Source organism: Ixodes scapularis, unplaced genomic scaffold (genome assembly GCF_016920785.2).
Source record: "Ixodes scapularis isolate PalLabHiFi unplaced genomic scaffold, ASM1692078v2 PGA_scaffold2__306_contigs__length_199485367, whole genome shotgun sequence".
NCBI lineage: Eukaryota > Metazoa > Arthropoda > Arachnida > Ixodida > Ixodidae > Ixodes > Ixodes scapularis.
The window spans coordinates 14,781,247-14,797,188 of NW_024609857.1; the positions used below are offsets into that span (position 1 = coordinate 14,781,247).

The following is a 15,942-nucleotide window of genomic DNA, read 5'->3' on the forward strand; positions in this document are numbered from 1 at the left end:
CGGGAAAGCTGCTCTGTTCCCGCGTTCTTCTGGGGAAACGGGACGAGAGGGATGCTTGGGCCGGGGTGTGACCACGTGGGAGGTCCGAGTCCGGCGGGACTGGAGAGACGTCCCGTGGTGACGAGAGTGGTGCCCTTTCCCCTCGCGGGTCCTTGGACAGGGACTTCCTCGCCATTTCAACGTGGCGAGGAGGTCCCTGTCCGATCATTAGCCGGTGCTCGGACTCGCAGAGAGTCTCCTCTTCTCAGAGGCCAAAACTGAAACATGACGATGTTAATATTTGTGTGTATAAACGTCCTATCCTGTCAGTGAACGTTCCTCAGTATCTTCGGAGTCCACGACGCTTGGAAGTGAGGGGGATGCTCGGCCCCAAGCGACGAGAAAGGCAGGTATCCCCATGCACAGCGTGTGCCCACGTCGCCTACCTGGAGGCAGTTGGATCTATTTACAAAAGAGATGATGATGATGAATGGATGGATGGTAATGGCTATACCGTTCGTAACGGGCGGCAGCTAGCGCCATCTAGCCTAACTGGTGATGAACAGGATGATGATGAGGATAATGATGGGGTGGTGAAGAGGGCGGAGAGCGGTAGCAGCGGTCTTCGCGACGGTGGTCTTTGCGGGGCCGCCATGGGCTGCTGACTTCTGTCATGTGACTTCTATCATGTGACTTCTAGCATGTGACTTCTAAGGAACGCTACGCCATTATTTCTGCTAAATTTAGCGAGGAAATTAACTTTGTGTTTAGCTTCCGTGAAGTCAGGTCACGTGATATAAAAGTTTTCGCTAAATTTAGCGGGGAAACTGAATTCGCGTATAGGTCACGTGAAACCAATTTTCTCGCTAAATTTTGCAGAAAGAGTGGCGGGCGGACGCGTCGGACAGAATTTTGAGGTTGGAGGAGCGTTGAAAAGCATCTCACGCTTTACAACCAACAAACAAATAAAATTCCTCAAGTGCAACAGGGTATAAGTGCTGACGCATTGACGGCTGGAGATTTTGTGCTAAGTATAGCGTAAATATAAAAGGGCAGCGGGCTACGCCTACTTGGCCAGAAACTATGTTGTCTACGAAGACTCCTTCGTCTTATTTTTCCACAAACTTGCATATCAGTCTGACTTAGAACTCAAACTCAAAGTTGCTTAAAATTTATTAAAACAAAAACAAGAAAAACAAAGGGTAAACAATTAGAGCGCCTTAAATACTGATAAGCGAGTTTTCGAGCTTATTTAAACGGTACTAAATAGAGAAAGAGAAAGAAAGAAAAATGAGAGCAAAGTTGGCGTTTTCGTGGAGAATGAGCGGTGATACCTTTAGAGTGAGCGGTGATACTGCATTCCCATGTAAACGACACACGTACACACGCACACACACACACACACACACAGACACACGCAGGCACAAACACATACACACATACATACGTACAAACGTATTATTTATTTATTCATTTATGACCAAAGTTATACGGACAAATATGGCTGACTTACGAACTTAGCAAAGCTCGCTACTTGCTTGTGGGGTCTGTCAGCCAATTGAAATGCATCTGTGTTGGGCCAAATCAAAAAGCCTCAACGCAAAAATTAACACATCAAAACCAAAAAAAAAAAGAAAGAAATACACACGGAGAACATCGATCGTAGAAACAGCTGATCTACCAATAAAACAAAACATAGTTATGAAAACACTTCGCATATGAAAGAAAGAAAACATCGTACTTACAAAAAAAAAAATGTGATTCATACACCATGGAATGAACCAAACAAGGCAACTACGACAGAAAAACTGCAATAGCTATGATTCACGTGTCTTGCACCAGTTTTTCAGTTTTCCTTTCAGCACTCTCATGGATTTTACATTTATCAAGGGCTTTGAAGTTCATTAAATAAACAAAAAATATAATGATTTATTTTTATTTTTCCATACAGTGTGTGCTATTTTTTGGAAAAGGCAAACCTTTCAGTGCGCCTTAATTAAGGTCAATTTTGAAGCTACTGTAATATACATTCTTATCATCGACATATCTGTAAAAAAAAACAAAAAAAAAACAGAAAAACTTGTATTAATAAATAAATTGAGGAACGTCTAAATATCCTGTCTAAATATACCGAGAGTGCAGCAATCGCGCGGGACTTAAATATTCAAAGGTCGTCCCGTCGAACGTCTTCGTTCAACGCTGCCCCCCTGTCGTTGAAGATTCGTGCCACACATGCACTCTTTCTGAGGATCGTTTAAATGTTTAATGAAGCGGTGGGAGAGTTGGTTTTGGAAAGCCCTTCTATTATTTATATCGGCTAAATATGAAAGTGTTTCGTTATGTTTTTCCTTTGCTGTGTTACGAATTTGTGGGGGAAGATCACGCACGCAAAAAAAAAAAAAAAAGAAGACAAACAAAATTATCGGACAAAGAATTGATTGTCTTGGATTATGTTTTTTAAAGAATAAAACGGTCAAATTATGTTATTAATAAAAAAAATATTGAATAACTACGCGCATAGGTTTTTGAAAATTTGAATTTTAAAAGCTTAAGAGATTAACGAAAATGTAAAAAAAACAACACAAAAACCACTTTTTGAGAGGAAAAAAATATTAATTTTGTGTCATTTATTAACTGCACACGTCCAGTCGCTCCCCGCAACAGTAATATGAACGCAATTTTTTGAAACAATAGTTAGCACATCAGTGTTATGAAATCTAGGATTGCGGAAAAACGAATATAAACATTTGCTTTAGAAATATACCTATAGCTACTACATTCAGATATTTCGTAGAACTCGAAAGTTCAAAGGTGAATACGTGCAAACACCCATGACGTGCAGTGGCACAACAAAACGATAGAAAGCTATGCACTAGCTGCTACACTAGTTAGAGTATTTACTCCAAAGATGATGAATTTGCATAACATTTACTGGATGACTGGGCGACAGTGTATAACGTAAGAAAATATTAGAAAAAGGGATAGGCGAATGTCTAAGTCACTTTGCAGATTCGGTTGTTCGTCCGTTTTTTTTAGAGAGTAGTATTTCTGACACCAGGCAGATATTTATTCTGAACGTAGTTCATTTTCCTTTCTTATATCAATAGCTTTCAAATGTGGACTATGTATGTGTGTGTGTGTGATAATTCAATATAAAAAAATAAGCACACAGAAAAGTGGCAACCATATAGAAAACAGTATTCTTTACATTGTGCTAAACAGAATAGAACAAAAACAGTAATAATTGCTTCTATGTTACGAACTTTTTATGTAAAGCTGCCTGAGGCTGTGCCAGAAATAACATTTAGTGATAAATAATAATAATAAAGAAATTGTAAAACGTTTCGTAATTTGCACAGCTTCACTATAGGAGAAACAAAGTACGGTTTTAGATCAGAAGCGTTTTTGTCCTGGACCGTTTACTTTCTTTTTTCTGGTGTAAATATACCATCTAAATCGACGGGCATAAAAATATTTATCGAAAAAACACGTTCTTCTAATACTATATAATTTACGTGTTCTTGCAAATTGGATGCCTCAGGCTATTTCGTTTGGACAGATGGCCGTTGCCAGAGACACGAACGAGGATTTAGTTTTGTTCCGTCAATATTTGGCGCAATGAAATTAGCTATATTACAAGTTTATTATGACACACCGTAAAAAGAGAAATATTCTTCTCTATATTTAAGAAAAAAAAAAAAAAAGTCACTTGGAGGACCTAAATGTCCAAGCTTTTGGCACATACTGCGCCGCAAATTATTATTATTATTATTTTTTTTTCCATCCAGGGTGTTGTTGTAAGTCGAAGAAAAGAGGAGATTGACCTCTGATATTGAAAAATCGAAGAATTGTTTTCAACCTCCGCGTATTCGCGCTTTCCTCCAATCCCCGAGGACTTATAGTTCTCTCCTCGATTCTCTGGTTCCTCAGAGCAGGCGAGTCTCGAGACTTCGGCAGAGATAAAAGACCCTTCTTCGTTTCAAGAAAAAAAAAAAAAAAAGAAAGATAACTTGTTGGAAAATAATTTTTCGTAAAACAAAAAACACATAAATAAAGAAAAAAAAAATAAAACGAAGCGCGACAGACGAAAGCAGCTTATGAGATTTGAAAATAGTATACACCAAGCGGGTTTTCGGGGGCTTTTTTTCTCCTCTCTATCCTCCCTCGCTTTCGCCGAGATATGACCGCCAGGAGACTGCGAAATGAGTTACGCCACTTTCATGCACACTCGCACACGCACATACAGATAAACACACGCACACACACACACACGCGCAGGCTCAGATGTGTGCGTACTCGGAGGCACGCATCCCGAAAATGTGCGATGAATTGCGACTGCGGCAATCTACATACATGCATGACAATTCTGTTGTCACTGGTCGAGCTGAGCTTATTCCTCTCTTCCTTCCATATCTCCACACGATTATTTGACAAGTTTATAAATAGACAACATAACCCCGAGTAACTTGTTTTTAAAGAAAATAAAAAGGCACGCAATTTTGAAATCGTATTTGCGGAAATAGGGTTAGACTTCACTTCCAAATAGCGACTTGACTTGGCGCATGGTGTGCAGTGTACTGTTCTATAGACAAGGTGGCCTGGTTGCTTCATTTCCCTCAGCCACGTCGGATGCGAGTATTCTTTATTCTTCGCTTTATGTTGCCTACATGCAGAACTATTTTTTGCTTCGTACATTTTTTTTTAAAGCAGAGTACTTTGCGATTTGACAGCGTATAATCAAAACGAACCCGAGAAAACAAGAATGCACACTTTCACACGCAGACACACACACACGCACACGCGCAAACACACGCCAGTGCGAAGATGCATGGGGAGCCAACGCAAGCGGTGGAAGAGGGCATTGTGTTAGATGGCGTAGCGGCGAAGCATGCACGGTGCTGCAGGAAGGGAGGATGGAGAGACGTTTCAAATGCAGATGTGGGGATATTCCTCGGAGCAACACGAATGCATCCATTCTCGGCGCCTTTTCTTCGTCGCCTCCTTCCCGGGCCTTTGTGTGCGTTGAGAGGAAAAATGTTGCCGCGCCGCTTTGATGTTTCCCTGCTCCCTCTGCTGCGCTGGCGTGGATACGCTCTTTAGGGCTTGCGACGGCTTCGGGCCGCGGAGAGTGACTTTGAAGTCTGGCGGAAATACGATGGGCTTAAAGAAAGGAACGTGAGTTGACGAGACGCGGATCAAGGTCCTTGCGGGAACGAGCAATTCGTGGAGCACGTTGGGATCACGGCCGGTGTACCCGTAGTAAGACGTGGCGATTATTCGAGCTACCCCGACTAACTATAGTTTCTGAATTCACGGCGTTTACTCTTTCTGGTACGCTCTCTAGTATCGCGAGATTCGCAATAGTTATTGGAAAATCGGTAAATGAAAAATTATGCAAAAACCAACATTCAAATATACCCGCACTTTTCGGTGCTGTGACCTCTGTCTTGCCAGTCGAGCAAGTAGTCTAAACAAAACCTATGCCGAGCGTTTGTTCCGTACTGGTGCTCGGGCACTGGAGTGAGCTTCCAAATCATTTATTCGACACCATGAAACGGCTCGTAATCAGGTGGGAACAAAATCCACTGTTCAAAGGGTGAACCCATGCCTTCGACTGGCGTCACTTTTTTGTTGGTGCCAGTAGAGACTTCCAGTTCGAAACAAACACGGTGAGGATCAAAATTGTAAATTAAATAACTTCGCAAAAAAACAAACAAATGTTTTGACCCTCGTAATATTTAAGATACTAATTCAGCGATATCCGTTGGTGTGTTTAGCAAATTCGCAGGCAAATCGGGGACCATGAAGAAATCGCCGAGGTACCCCTTTGAGGCCCGTTCACACACTTGCCTTTGCTTAGGACCGAGTTTTTCGATCTCAGATCGAAGTTTTTTTTAGGTATTTGCTAAATAAAAGTGCACGCACTCTGTGAGAAAAGGTCGCTTATAACATTTTCAAGGCAAAAAAGAAATAATCATGCGCGAAAAAAATATATTCCGAAATTGAATTTTTGTTTCCGCGACCCGATAGATGACGTTAGTATTTTTTTTTTGTCGTAACATATTTTAAAGATGTTTTAAGGCGCACAGTCCTAAGCAGTCGCAAATGTGTTAACCAGCCTTTATTCGGTTGCCAGCGCAGTGTGGTTGAGATTACCGCCTCATACGCCAAGCTCCGACAACTTTAAAGGGGCACTGTAAAGGGACGAAGAAAACCAAATGCTGCTTCGAAGGGCGTTCCTGTCAGTGTCAAACACGAGCGTCCAGTGAGAACATTAGAGCGTCGGATAATGACGACATAGAATTCTAGAGCGAGGACTGGTTGAATAGGTGCACGTGACCCTTTCTTTTCTTTTCAAGCGCGTGATTTTCACTCAACTGTTTGTTTGAGAAACCCGTAAAAAAAGAAGAAAAAAGCGGAGTCTCGCAAAAAGCGCAAACCCCCCCCCCCCCCCCCCTTTACTGTGTCATGGCGTCAGCATAAACAAACATGGCGGCGCCTATGGAACAGAGTAGACACTGCATTTATACAGAGAGCGAGTCGTCTGCTTCTTGCACAGGGGCGGAAGTGACGTCAGAACGACGCCGAGTTCTGAGTGGCTTTGATTGGAGGGATAGTGGGTAGACGCACGCTCAATGCTAAATGTCTAAGAGTCTGCCCACTCGTGTTTCTCAGGCTAGAATATTTGTTCCCGGCTAGAAGAAGTCGTCATTGTGGCGATCCAGTAAGCATTTTTCCCCCCAGTAGCTCTCGTTTCTTGGGGACAAGCTGCAGTGAGTTTCAGTCGCAGAAAATATAGCGCTAACAAAATGTACTCGGTTCTTATTTGTACGCTATGTACTCCGTTTCACTTAAGATCTTGCCTAAGCCGACGCTACTCTCTTTGATGGAACCAGTCAATATGCGCAAAAAAGTGAATCGCCACTGCGCTCGGAGTCTTTGGGCGTTTTTTATCGCCGGCTAAACCAATCACGAGCCGTAAATGCGCCGCTATCCTGCGCTTTTGTTTTTTGGTGCGTGATTGGCTTAACCGGGGCGCAGCTAACCCAGAAAGGATGGATGGATGGATGGATGTTAATGGCTACACCCTTTGTAACGGGCGGTAGCTTGCGCCACCTAGCCTAATTCTAAGAAGAGAAGCAAACAAAAAAAGACAACGAGCGCCGTGACGATGCACTTTTGGTGCTGCTTGATTTGTTCTAAAAGTTAGACAGGGCAATGTCTGAAAGGTGCCCTTTATCCTTGCGTGGCTAAACTTCATAAAATGAGAGCTTCTCGTCGTTGTACTATTTCAAACGAAACATCATATTGCAGGAAGTTAGAAAGTTGGGTTAGTCGTTGGGCCTGCCGAATAAGAGTTCTAGCGAAAAGGTGTTACCTTTTCGCTAGAACTGGAGTTTGAAGCTAACGAAAGCACACTGGGATCCCATTTCCCATGTATTTTGTCAATAAAGGCAACGTGGGCGTTATTTTGTTTACCTGCCACTACTAGAATCTCGTTACATTGCACGTAAACAACGTCTCGGTAAGGATCATGGCCCGGGCCCGGGGGGGGGGGGGGGGGGGGGGCGGCACAGGAGCCCCGATGCTTCCCCCCCCCCAAGTCTACGCCTATGCGTGCCAGGCTGCCTCACATGTCCCGAAGAGAGGCTCAAATCTAATCCTCGTGGAAGACACTTCTGCACTCAAGAAACCGCCTCGCGCACCGAGCAAAAAAAAAAAAAAGTAAGAACTTTTGCGACGCGCCGAGACAGCCATTTCTCCGAAAGAATTAGCCCCACAACTTTTCTTCGGGCCACGTGAGCGAGACAAAAGACAGCCTCGTCTCGTCCGTTGGTACCGAGGCTCCTAGAAAACACAGACGAGGCCCCGGACACAGTCAAACTGAAGGCCAACGCGAACACTCCAAAGCGCGGAAGGAAAGTCGGTCCCGCCTCGATTGAATTAGGCCCAATTTAGAGGAAAACGCGGCAGCGGCGGTTGCGCAATATCTCGCCCTAACGGCTCGCCGCAGCAAACCGACGCCTTCAGCCCGCCACGGCGGCCCTAACAAGGTTTAGCCCGGGTCCCCTCGACCGTTTCGACTCTCGAGTGCTCCCTTTTTCGCTGCACGTAGCTGCGTGGACGAGGCTCTCTCGCGGTATCGCTTTCCGGGGTATTAGAACACCGGACTTTTTTTTTTTCGTTTCTTTTTACTTTTGTTTCTTCTTCATTCCCCCCGTACAAGCCCGGTCGAATTTCTTGGCCGCGTCTTTAAGTAAAGCTGAAGCTGCTTGGTATGCTCCCGGCGCGCTCTAAATTGTAATGAATACGAGGGCGAGGGCGTTGAGAGCGCCGCCCGGCCGCCTTCACGCCTGCCCCGTGCGACGGACCGGGGAGGCGTCGGCGGTGGCGGCGCCCCTGGCTGGGCCGACGATATCGGCGCTCTCGATGCGGTGCGAGTTTGGAATACGGGATTAGGCCCGAGACGCCGGGAGCTCGGGGATCCTGCAAAGTGCGGGCCTGACTGGTACTACACGCTGTCGGCTTCGTATAGTGTGATTGAGTGGCATCGCTCGGCAGCCGCCGCCGCTGGGAACGCAGCCCCATCCGTTGGGCGTAAAGCCCGCGCCTGCTTGACGTCGTTCGCTTTTCTCGGTGGCGCTAGTCCTTCTTCTTGTTGTGGTTTGTGTGTGTGTGTGTGTGTTTTAAGTTTTCTCGCGTGCCTGTGCTCTCATCTCACGCGTTCGTCTGCGTCGCTGTCAAAGGCGGAGGCGTGGGAGCGTTGTGCCGCGAAAATGCCTCGTGTCTATTCGAGCTTGGAACACACATTTTGTAAGCTTGCGTGTTTGGGTTCGGGCCTTCTCTCTCCAGATGAATCCGGGTGATAGTAAGGATAGGATGGATGTGGGGTTTGGCGAAAAGAAACACGAGTCTGATGCCGAAGACGTAAAATACATACACACACACATACACACGCGCAGATACGTGCACAGACGCGCGCACACACATTGACATGCAGACGCACACATTCACACGCATACACACACTCGCAAACACCCACTCACATAAACACACAGATACACACGCACAAGGACGCAAATACATGCGCACACAAACCTTGCACACTCAAGTACACCAACGCTCGCACGCAAACCCACACAAGCACACAGATGCACGTGGACGTGAACGCGCGTACATTGATGCAGTCTGTATAGTGTTCATAGAAGAACAGGCGGACGAGTGCGTCAGCCTTAGCGCACCGCTGCTCGGCGCTCATAGAAAGCTCAGGCCGAAGACCTCGTGTATCCTGGAGTTTGTCCCCGCTCTCGTCCATGTTTGTCTCGGATGAGCTTCGTACCGATACGCTCCAGTGGGATCAGAACTGCCCGATGCACGTTAAAGCCCCCAGGTTAGCGCAATCGTGCTGTAACTGTCGAATTGCTCACGACAGCGAAAAAGCCCCCCCCCCCCCCCTCTTTTTTCATGGTGTTTGAAATCTTTTTTAATGAAAAAGTTCGTGTCTGGCGGACATGAAGAGCAACGCTTTTGAATGTTGCTGATCATGATTATGCGTTCACAAGCGTCCTTTTTGCTGGGAAAGAGCTCAGCTTCGAACAAACACCGCGGAAGAGCCCAGGCCCCGCGTCTATATGTCTCCAACAGATAGAGTTGTTTGTCTACCGTCAGTGCGATAAAATCTATCCAATGGCGAGAGGGCACAATAGATCCAGCGTAGCGCGTCGCCATTACCGAAATGGCTAAACCGGCATCGACTCTAGGAGACCGAGAGAAAGTAAAATAAATAAATAAAGAGGAGTCGAGCGAAACTGGGCACATTGCACGGAGCCGCAATGGCCCCTCGATTTCTCTCGCAGGTCTCGCCCAACACAGCGTTTGAAGCGAGGGCTTCTCGAGTGCTTGCACCATTAAGACCCGAATCATAGAGGACGCCGTGCAGCCTGTTTGTTTGTTTTGCTTAGATGCTTTGTTTTCTTTCTTCGACTCTCGGGGCATCAGGTGCATTAGGGATCCCTCGGTCTCTGCAGCGCGCGCGTTCGATAGAGATTTGGAAGCTGGGAGATGGAATAAGAGGAGCTCCTTTATCTCGTCTTCTATAATCTTCTCACGCTTGTCTGTATTCGGAGAGAAAGTCGTCTGCTTCTTGCACAGGGGCTGCGGTGACGTCAGAATGACGCCGAGTTCTCATTGGCTGCGATTGGGGGGCTAGTGGGTAGACCTCAATCCTTGATGCCTTCGGGCCTACCCACTATTTTTTATATATATATAGGGATACAGTTACCGTAGTTTACGGCGACGGCTCCCTTTGCATCACGTATGGTTATCTTGTACAAAAATCGCCTTTTTGTTTTTCCGGTTTTACTCTGCCATTTTTGGAAAAAACTTAAGCAGTTCGTCCGTGGCAGGATGGAATACTAATAGGTCTGGTTCTTTCGGTGGTGGCGTCGCGACGCCAGTTTGGTGCATTCATCACATCACGGTGTGCTATTGTGTCGTGCGCGGCAATGGCGCAGGAACTTTATATGAAGCCGCGGTCAGGCTGCTAACATACAACGCGCCAACTACAGCCTGCAGATGGTGTCGGAGGCGCGTTTCTTTCTCATGTGATGGTCACATTGGCTATACAAAAACGGTCCGCAGAAATGTTCGGAGCACACATGTGTACGAAGCCTACCTGCTTCGGACGCGCTTGAGATGTGTACGCCGATAATTTTGTCCCCATGTCTGCACTACACACCGTTTTGTTTAATGATGTACGAGCAGTGTGCCTGCTTATGTCTGAACTAATCGTGGCAGTAAACCCATAACGACACAGCACTGCAGCACCAGCGCATGTATAAGGATGTTTCCCCTTGTCAATGCACCGACATGGTATGCAGTTCATCCTAATCTTACTGACACAAATTGCCTAGCGAGGAAATAACCAAAATAAATAAATTCGTTTATTTTCTTTTTTTTTTTTATTCGAATAAACTGTATGTTTTTTTTTCCTTTCTTCATATTTAACGTGTTTGCTTTGGGGGTCTGTAGGGTAGCGACAGTCTACACGTTATTCATTTCCGCGCAGAAATGGGAATAAAACTGGGTTTCCTCGTGGAATGGGAGGAACTATAAAATATATATCCCTGCGTCTTGAACGCGGGAAAAGCCGCATCACATTTTCCGATTGTTCTGCGGAAGATTACAACAGCAATGTTTTACACCATCACGATGACAACGAGGGGGGGGGGGGGGGGTGCAATACTACATAGAAGACAAGGCCTGCGCATTACGTCATCATTAGTAAATCCTCGACCCGGCCCAAGCGGTATACATGCCGAAACGGACGAGAATCGACGCGAAGCGGCATACGCGTCTGTCTTGGCGTCGTCACGTGCTAATGCGGAGTGCAAGTTCGTCTGCTTCTTTTGCAGAGGTTGTAATGACGTCAGAAGGACGCCGAGCTCTGATTGGCTCTGATTGAAGGATAGTGGATAGGCCTCAAGGCAGCTTGCTTTGAGGAACGCCCACTATCCTTCAATCGGAGCGAATTAGAGCTCGGCGTCCTTCTGACGTCATTACCACCCCTGCAAAAGAAGCAGACGAACTTCCGCTCCGCGTAGCGCTACGGTCGTTTTGAGAAGCTGCAAACGGCGACAGGGTGTCGAACCTGAACCCGAAGCGAAAATCAGAGCAAAAGCTTTATTTTTGACTGTACCGGAACGAAAACCGTAACCAGAATCAAGCATTTAACGACGAACTTAAACCGGAACGGAAGTGTAATTTCGTGTGGTTGCTGCCGGCTTACTGGAAGAAGGTTCAGCGTTATGAAAGTGTGAGTGGTGCCTTCCTGCGGGTGGCGGTGCAAAGTCATGGAAATGTTCGCGAGGGTGGCGTTAGCGGCATAGTTTTGACTAAGCAAAAGGCAGCGATGACATGGAGACAGCTCGAATATATTAAAACAAACAAACATAGCTTCTCGTCTATGTGTAGCACGGCTTGGCGTCGGCGAGCTTAAGTGGTGGCGTACTACACTTCTATAAGGGGTATTCACTGGAGGCCATATTTGATGGCGATGTTTAGAGCGCATGCTCAGAACGAGCTCGCATTACTAGGTTGCTAGGACCGGCAACCTTGACGGTGTGGAAGGCACGTTGCAAAAGAACTGTGGAAGCTCGCCACCAGCACTCGCTCAAAAGTCGCACACCCAGCTATCGCTGCCAGTGAATTCTCCCTATACTTTGTTGCACGTTTCAATTGACAGCAAAGGACGTGGCGCGGCAACCGGAGCCACTTCATAACTCGGAGGGTGTCACGTGGACTTCCACTGATATCTATTGCAGTAGGCTGTATCGCGGATCGAGAGCCTTACAATGGCACCACCGGCGGCCGTTGTTTGAGGCAGTACATGCAAGTCTATGAAAGGAGGGAATAAAAATTAACTTTTTCTAAACTTGTGTAAAGTGACTTGTGCAAAACACTTTTATGAGGTTTTGAAGAAATAGTAAGAAATGATTTACAGTTGTCAGTATAACTGCTGAGAAGATTGTTAAACTACACAAACAGCGTGCCAGTCTCTGTCATCTCCTGACATCGAAAGAATTCGTCTGCTCGACTGTTTCAAATCGTTGTCGTCATGCTTGAAGAAAACCCGATTTTGCTTAAAATAACTTGCAGTACGAACACAGTTTCTTACGAGAAAAAGAAGTTACGTCTTTTAGCGTGCGAGAGTATATTTATCATCAGACATTGTCTCTTTTGATTTGAAAACAAAAATGATGCCTTGAATTCAATATGAAACCTTTCGTACGTAAAAACATAAAAGTAAGCATGACATCGAAGAAAGCCTTTCTGTCTGCTTGCATGACTGCGTGGCTCCCGCTGGCTGCTCGAGAAGCCCGGAGAGGAAGTCAACAGAATATAGACAAGTATTTGTTTACCTGAAACTCCAATGCAGGAAGTATTAACGTCACAACACAAAAATATTGGTCGTCCAAAGTGTAATACGAATAGAAGAAATCTCACTTTATAACGTTCAAATTTGCGTTTTGTGTGTTTTTTTGTACAACCTGAAATTAGTCTGCCACAACGAGCGACTTGTCTCGCAGCTGCAGATGAGCAATTTAGCCAGGGCGGTACAACCTCTAGTCTGAGGCCTTTAACGTGCACGTCGCAGTAGCGATATGGGACCGCACGGCTGTACGATGCTCATTCACATGGAAACGTGCAGGGTTGGGGATTGAACCCAGGATCCCTGGGTTCTGCAACGCAAGCTTTTGCTCTACGTGCTCCAGGCTGGTGCGTGCAGCCTAAATGCTAGCCCACTCGGCCATCGATCTCCTGTCTCATGGGATTCAATGCATTTTCTGGTGTCAAGCAATGGTCGACGGTGGTAACGACATCGGGTTGGAGTGTTCATGGCTTTGCAGAGGCGTACTGATCCTAGTCTGGCCCAAGTACACTCGCATAGACCGCCACTGATTAAGAAGCCTTTTTGTCGTGGTGAAATTGCGAGAATAAAAGGGGACTATTTCTCTCACTCTTACCTTCGCAAAGCTTGATGACACAATTGTGGGATCGAAACCACCCGCCTGACGACAGTCGAGTGCAGCTCATAAATTGGACACGAGAACCGGGTGTGCACTCGACTTCGGCTCGTAACAAACAATGCCTTGTGGACACTCGGGTAGTGGCTCGTGTCCAACCACTGCAGTGACGAGAATAGCCGAACTCTAAAAATGCCTGGAGCTCAGCGCGTGTTTTCTACTTTGCCAATCCAAGCCCTTGGCTATGCTTAACGTTGGCGGAATAGAATAGGCACTACGCCAAATCGTCGCTTCTTCTGGCCCCGAGTTGAGGCAATGAACGATGCTCATATTTCTCGAATTTTTTCGCTGACTGCCGTTGACTAGTACAGACACAGTGTTCTTGGGGGAGCTTTTAATCGTGTGCTAGACTCTCATGCGGACTCCCGCAGCCTCGGTCACACTCCTCGTTCAGAACGGTTCACGCGAAGCCTTCAGGGATTGGTGCGACAATTCGTCTCGTTGACTCTTGGACTCAACTTCACGACTCGCTTTATTCCTACACGTGGCCAAGAGGCACTTCTGCACCCAAGGAACCGCCTCGCGCACCGAACAAAAAAAAAGTGAGAACTTTTCCGACGCTCCGAGACAGCTATTTTTCGGAAAGAATTAGCCCTACAACTTTTCTTCGGGCCACGTGAGCGAGACAAAAGACAGACTCGCCTCGTCCGTTGGTACCGAGGCTCCAAGAAAACACAGACGAGGCCCCGGACACAGTCAAACTGAAGGCCAACGCGGACACTCCAAAGCGCGGAAGGAAAGTCGGTCCCGCCTACGATCATATGTATATACCTTCTGGACTGGCGCCATTCCTTCACCGCTGAGGAAGTCATCCCTTCATCAATGACCGGTCTTCATGTGAGCGACCAATTAGCAGTCGCGGCCACTCTCGATATACCTGCAGCGAGCGTAAAACAGACCCGCAGATGGCGCTTGTCGTCAGGTCTTTTGTGCGATGACGCCATCATTGCAAAGGTTCGAAAATGCCTTCGTCAGGCCCTACTCTATCTGCCTGCGACTATTAACAACTGGGAAAATGTAAAATACAAACTACGTCGTCTCTTTACACAATGTGGAAGAGTGCGATCACGTGAACTTTCCGAACTACTGAACACGGCTGCCACGAAAATTTGACTTCTTACAAGTGCACCTGCTCTTTCACTGCTTGTGCAACCAGATATAGACGTATGTCGGGCGCAACACCAAGCGATTTTGCAGTCGTATTCCTTGCATGTTCGAGTGAAACGCTTCCCTGCATGTCCAGTCGACAGGAGACCATGGTGCTCTTCGCTACCTCCGTTCGCGGTAGTGGCTGTCAAGTTTAGGGCAACCTCAAGCGGCCACGTGCGAGCGTAGCCTACCAAGATTTACGGACTTTTTCCGAAGAATATACGATGGCTCAACTGGGACCCATAGCCGACTTACAAGCGCTCCTTTACTCGAAGCTTTACCTCACTTAAGTGAAGATCAGCAAGCTTTCCTGCAAGAGCCGCCGTTCCTTGAAGAACTTGATGAAGCTGTCAAGCGGACGAAGGCTGATTTACCCTCTGGTCCTGATGGCTTATCACGTGGTTTCTACAAAATCTTCTGGCCGGAACTGCGAGGTTTCTTTCCGAAGGTTGTTAACAATCTGGTTCCCGGCGCCCGATTGAAAACCTTCTTTTAGTGAAAACTTTATTGTTATGCTGCCTAAAGCTGATTATGACCCAATGCAGCTAGCCACCATGGAGACCAATACCACTCCTAAACAATAACTAGAAGCTAGTGATGTCACTTCTCACCCAACGGGTACGTTCAATCCTTGACACAGTCACCTATCCATCGCAAATCTGCTGCGGGCCGGAACGAAACACGTGCTCGACACTGTCAAGCATTCGCGGCATCATTTTCTACACTCGATTCTGCCAGGCTCCTGGCTGCGTACCGTTTTTGGACCAACAAGAAGCCTTCGATCAAGTCGATCACCAGTACAATCACCGAGACGGTGTTGTGTACGTCTTGTTTGGTTCTGTGTCTCCGGTTTATTATGTTGCCTAATATTCACCAGCTCACCTGCACCATCAATCTTCTTTCCGTCACCAGTATTTGGCATTCTTCATGCGTACGGTTTTTCCATCAATTTTGTGCAGCTACTAGAGCGTTCTTACTCCTCTAGTGAAGCTTGCATTTTTTCCTATGACGGCATCGGCCCGGCCTTTCCTATCCGACGAGGTGTCCATCAGGGATGCCCCCTGTCTCCTTTGCTATTCACGATCACTATCGATCCATTCCTTCGCGCGGCACTAAATAGCCCACGCCTCCGTGGCCTCCCTATTCCGGAAAGCAGCTTCCTCGGCGTTCGAGCATATGCAGACGACGTGAATCCTCCCCTTAGTGTCGTGACGAAGACCCAATTTTG

The 15,942-nt window shown here is 46.6% G+C and overlaps 2 protein-coding genes across 3 annotated transcripts in view; both read right to left on the bottom strand.

Annotated features, from left to right (window-relative positions):
• The window catches only part of LOC8050618 (potassium voltage-gated channel protein Shaw), a 199,036-nt gene that overhangs the window by 157,602 nt on the left and 25,492 nt on the right, over positions 1-15,942 (bottom strand). The gene's annotated exons all lie outside the window — the stretch shown is intronic.
• Positions 1,316-8,990, bottom strand: LOC121836336 (putative uncharacterized protein C18orf15). Its single transcript, XM_042291216.1, has 3 exons — positions 8,927-8,990; positions 4,750-4,805; positions 1,316-1,432 (listed from the first exon to the last, which is right to left on the bottom strand). The coding sequence occupies exons 1-3, from the start codon at positions 8,988-8,990 to the stop codon at positions 1,316-1,318; spliced, it is 237 nt and encodes a 78-aa protein (XP_042147150.1).

Bases quoted from the DNA above. Each gene is read 5' to 3' on its own strand.
- LOC121836336 (XM_042291216.1), bottom strand. From the start codon at position 8,990: ATGTGTGCGTCTGCATGTCAATGTGTGTGCGCGCGTCTGTGCACGTAT. The intron at 4,806-8,926 runs GTGTGTGTATGT...GGCTCCCCATGC, and splicing joins GTATCTGCGCGTGTGTATGT to ATCTTCGCACTGGCGTGTGT. The intron at 1,433-4,749 runs GTGTGCATTCTT...TAAATAATACGT, and splicing joins GTGTGTGTCTGCGTGTGAAA to TTGTACGTATGTATGTGTGT.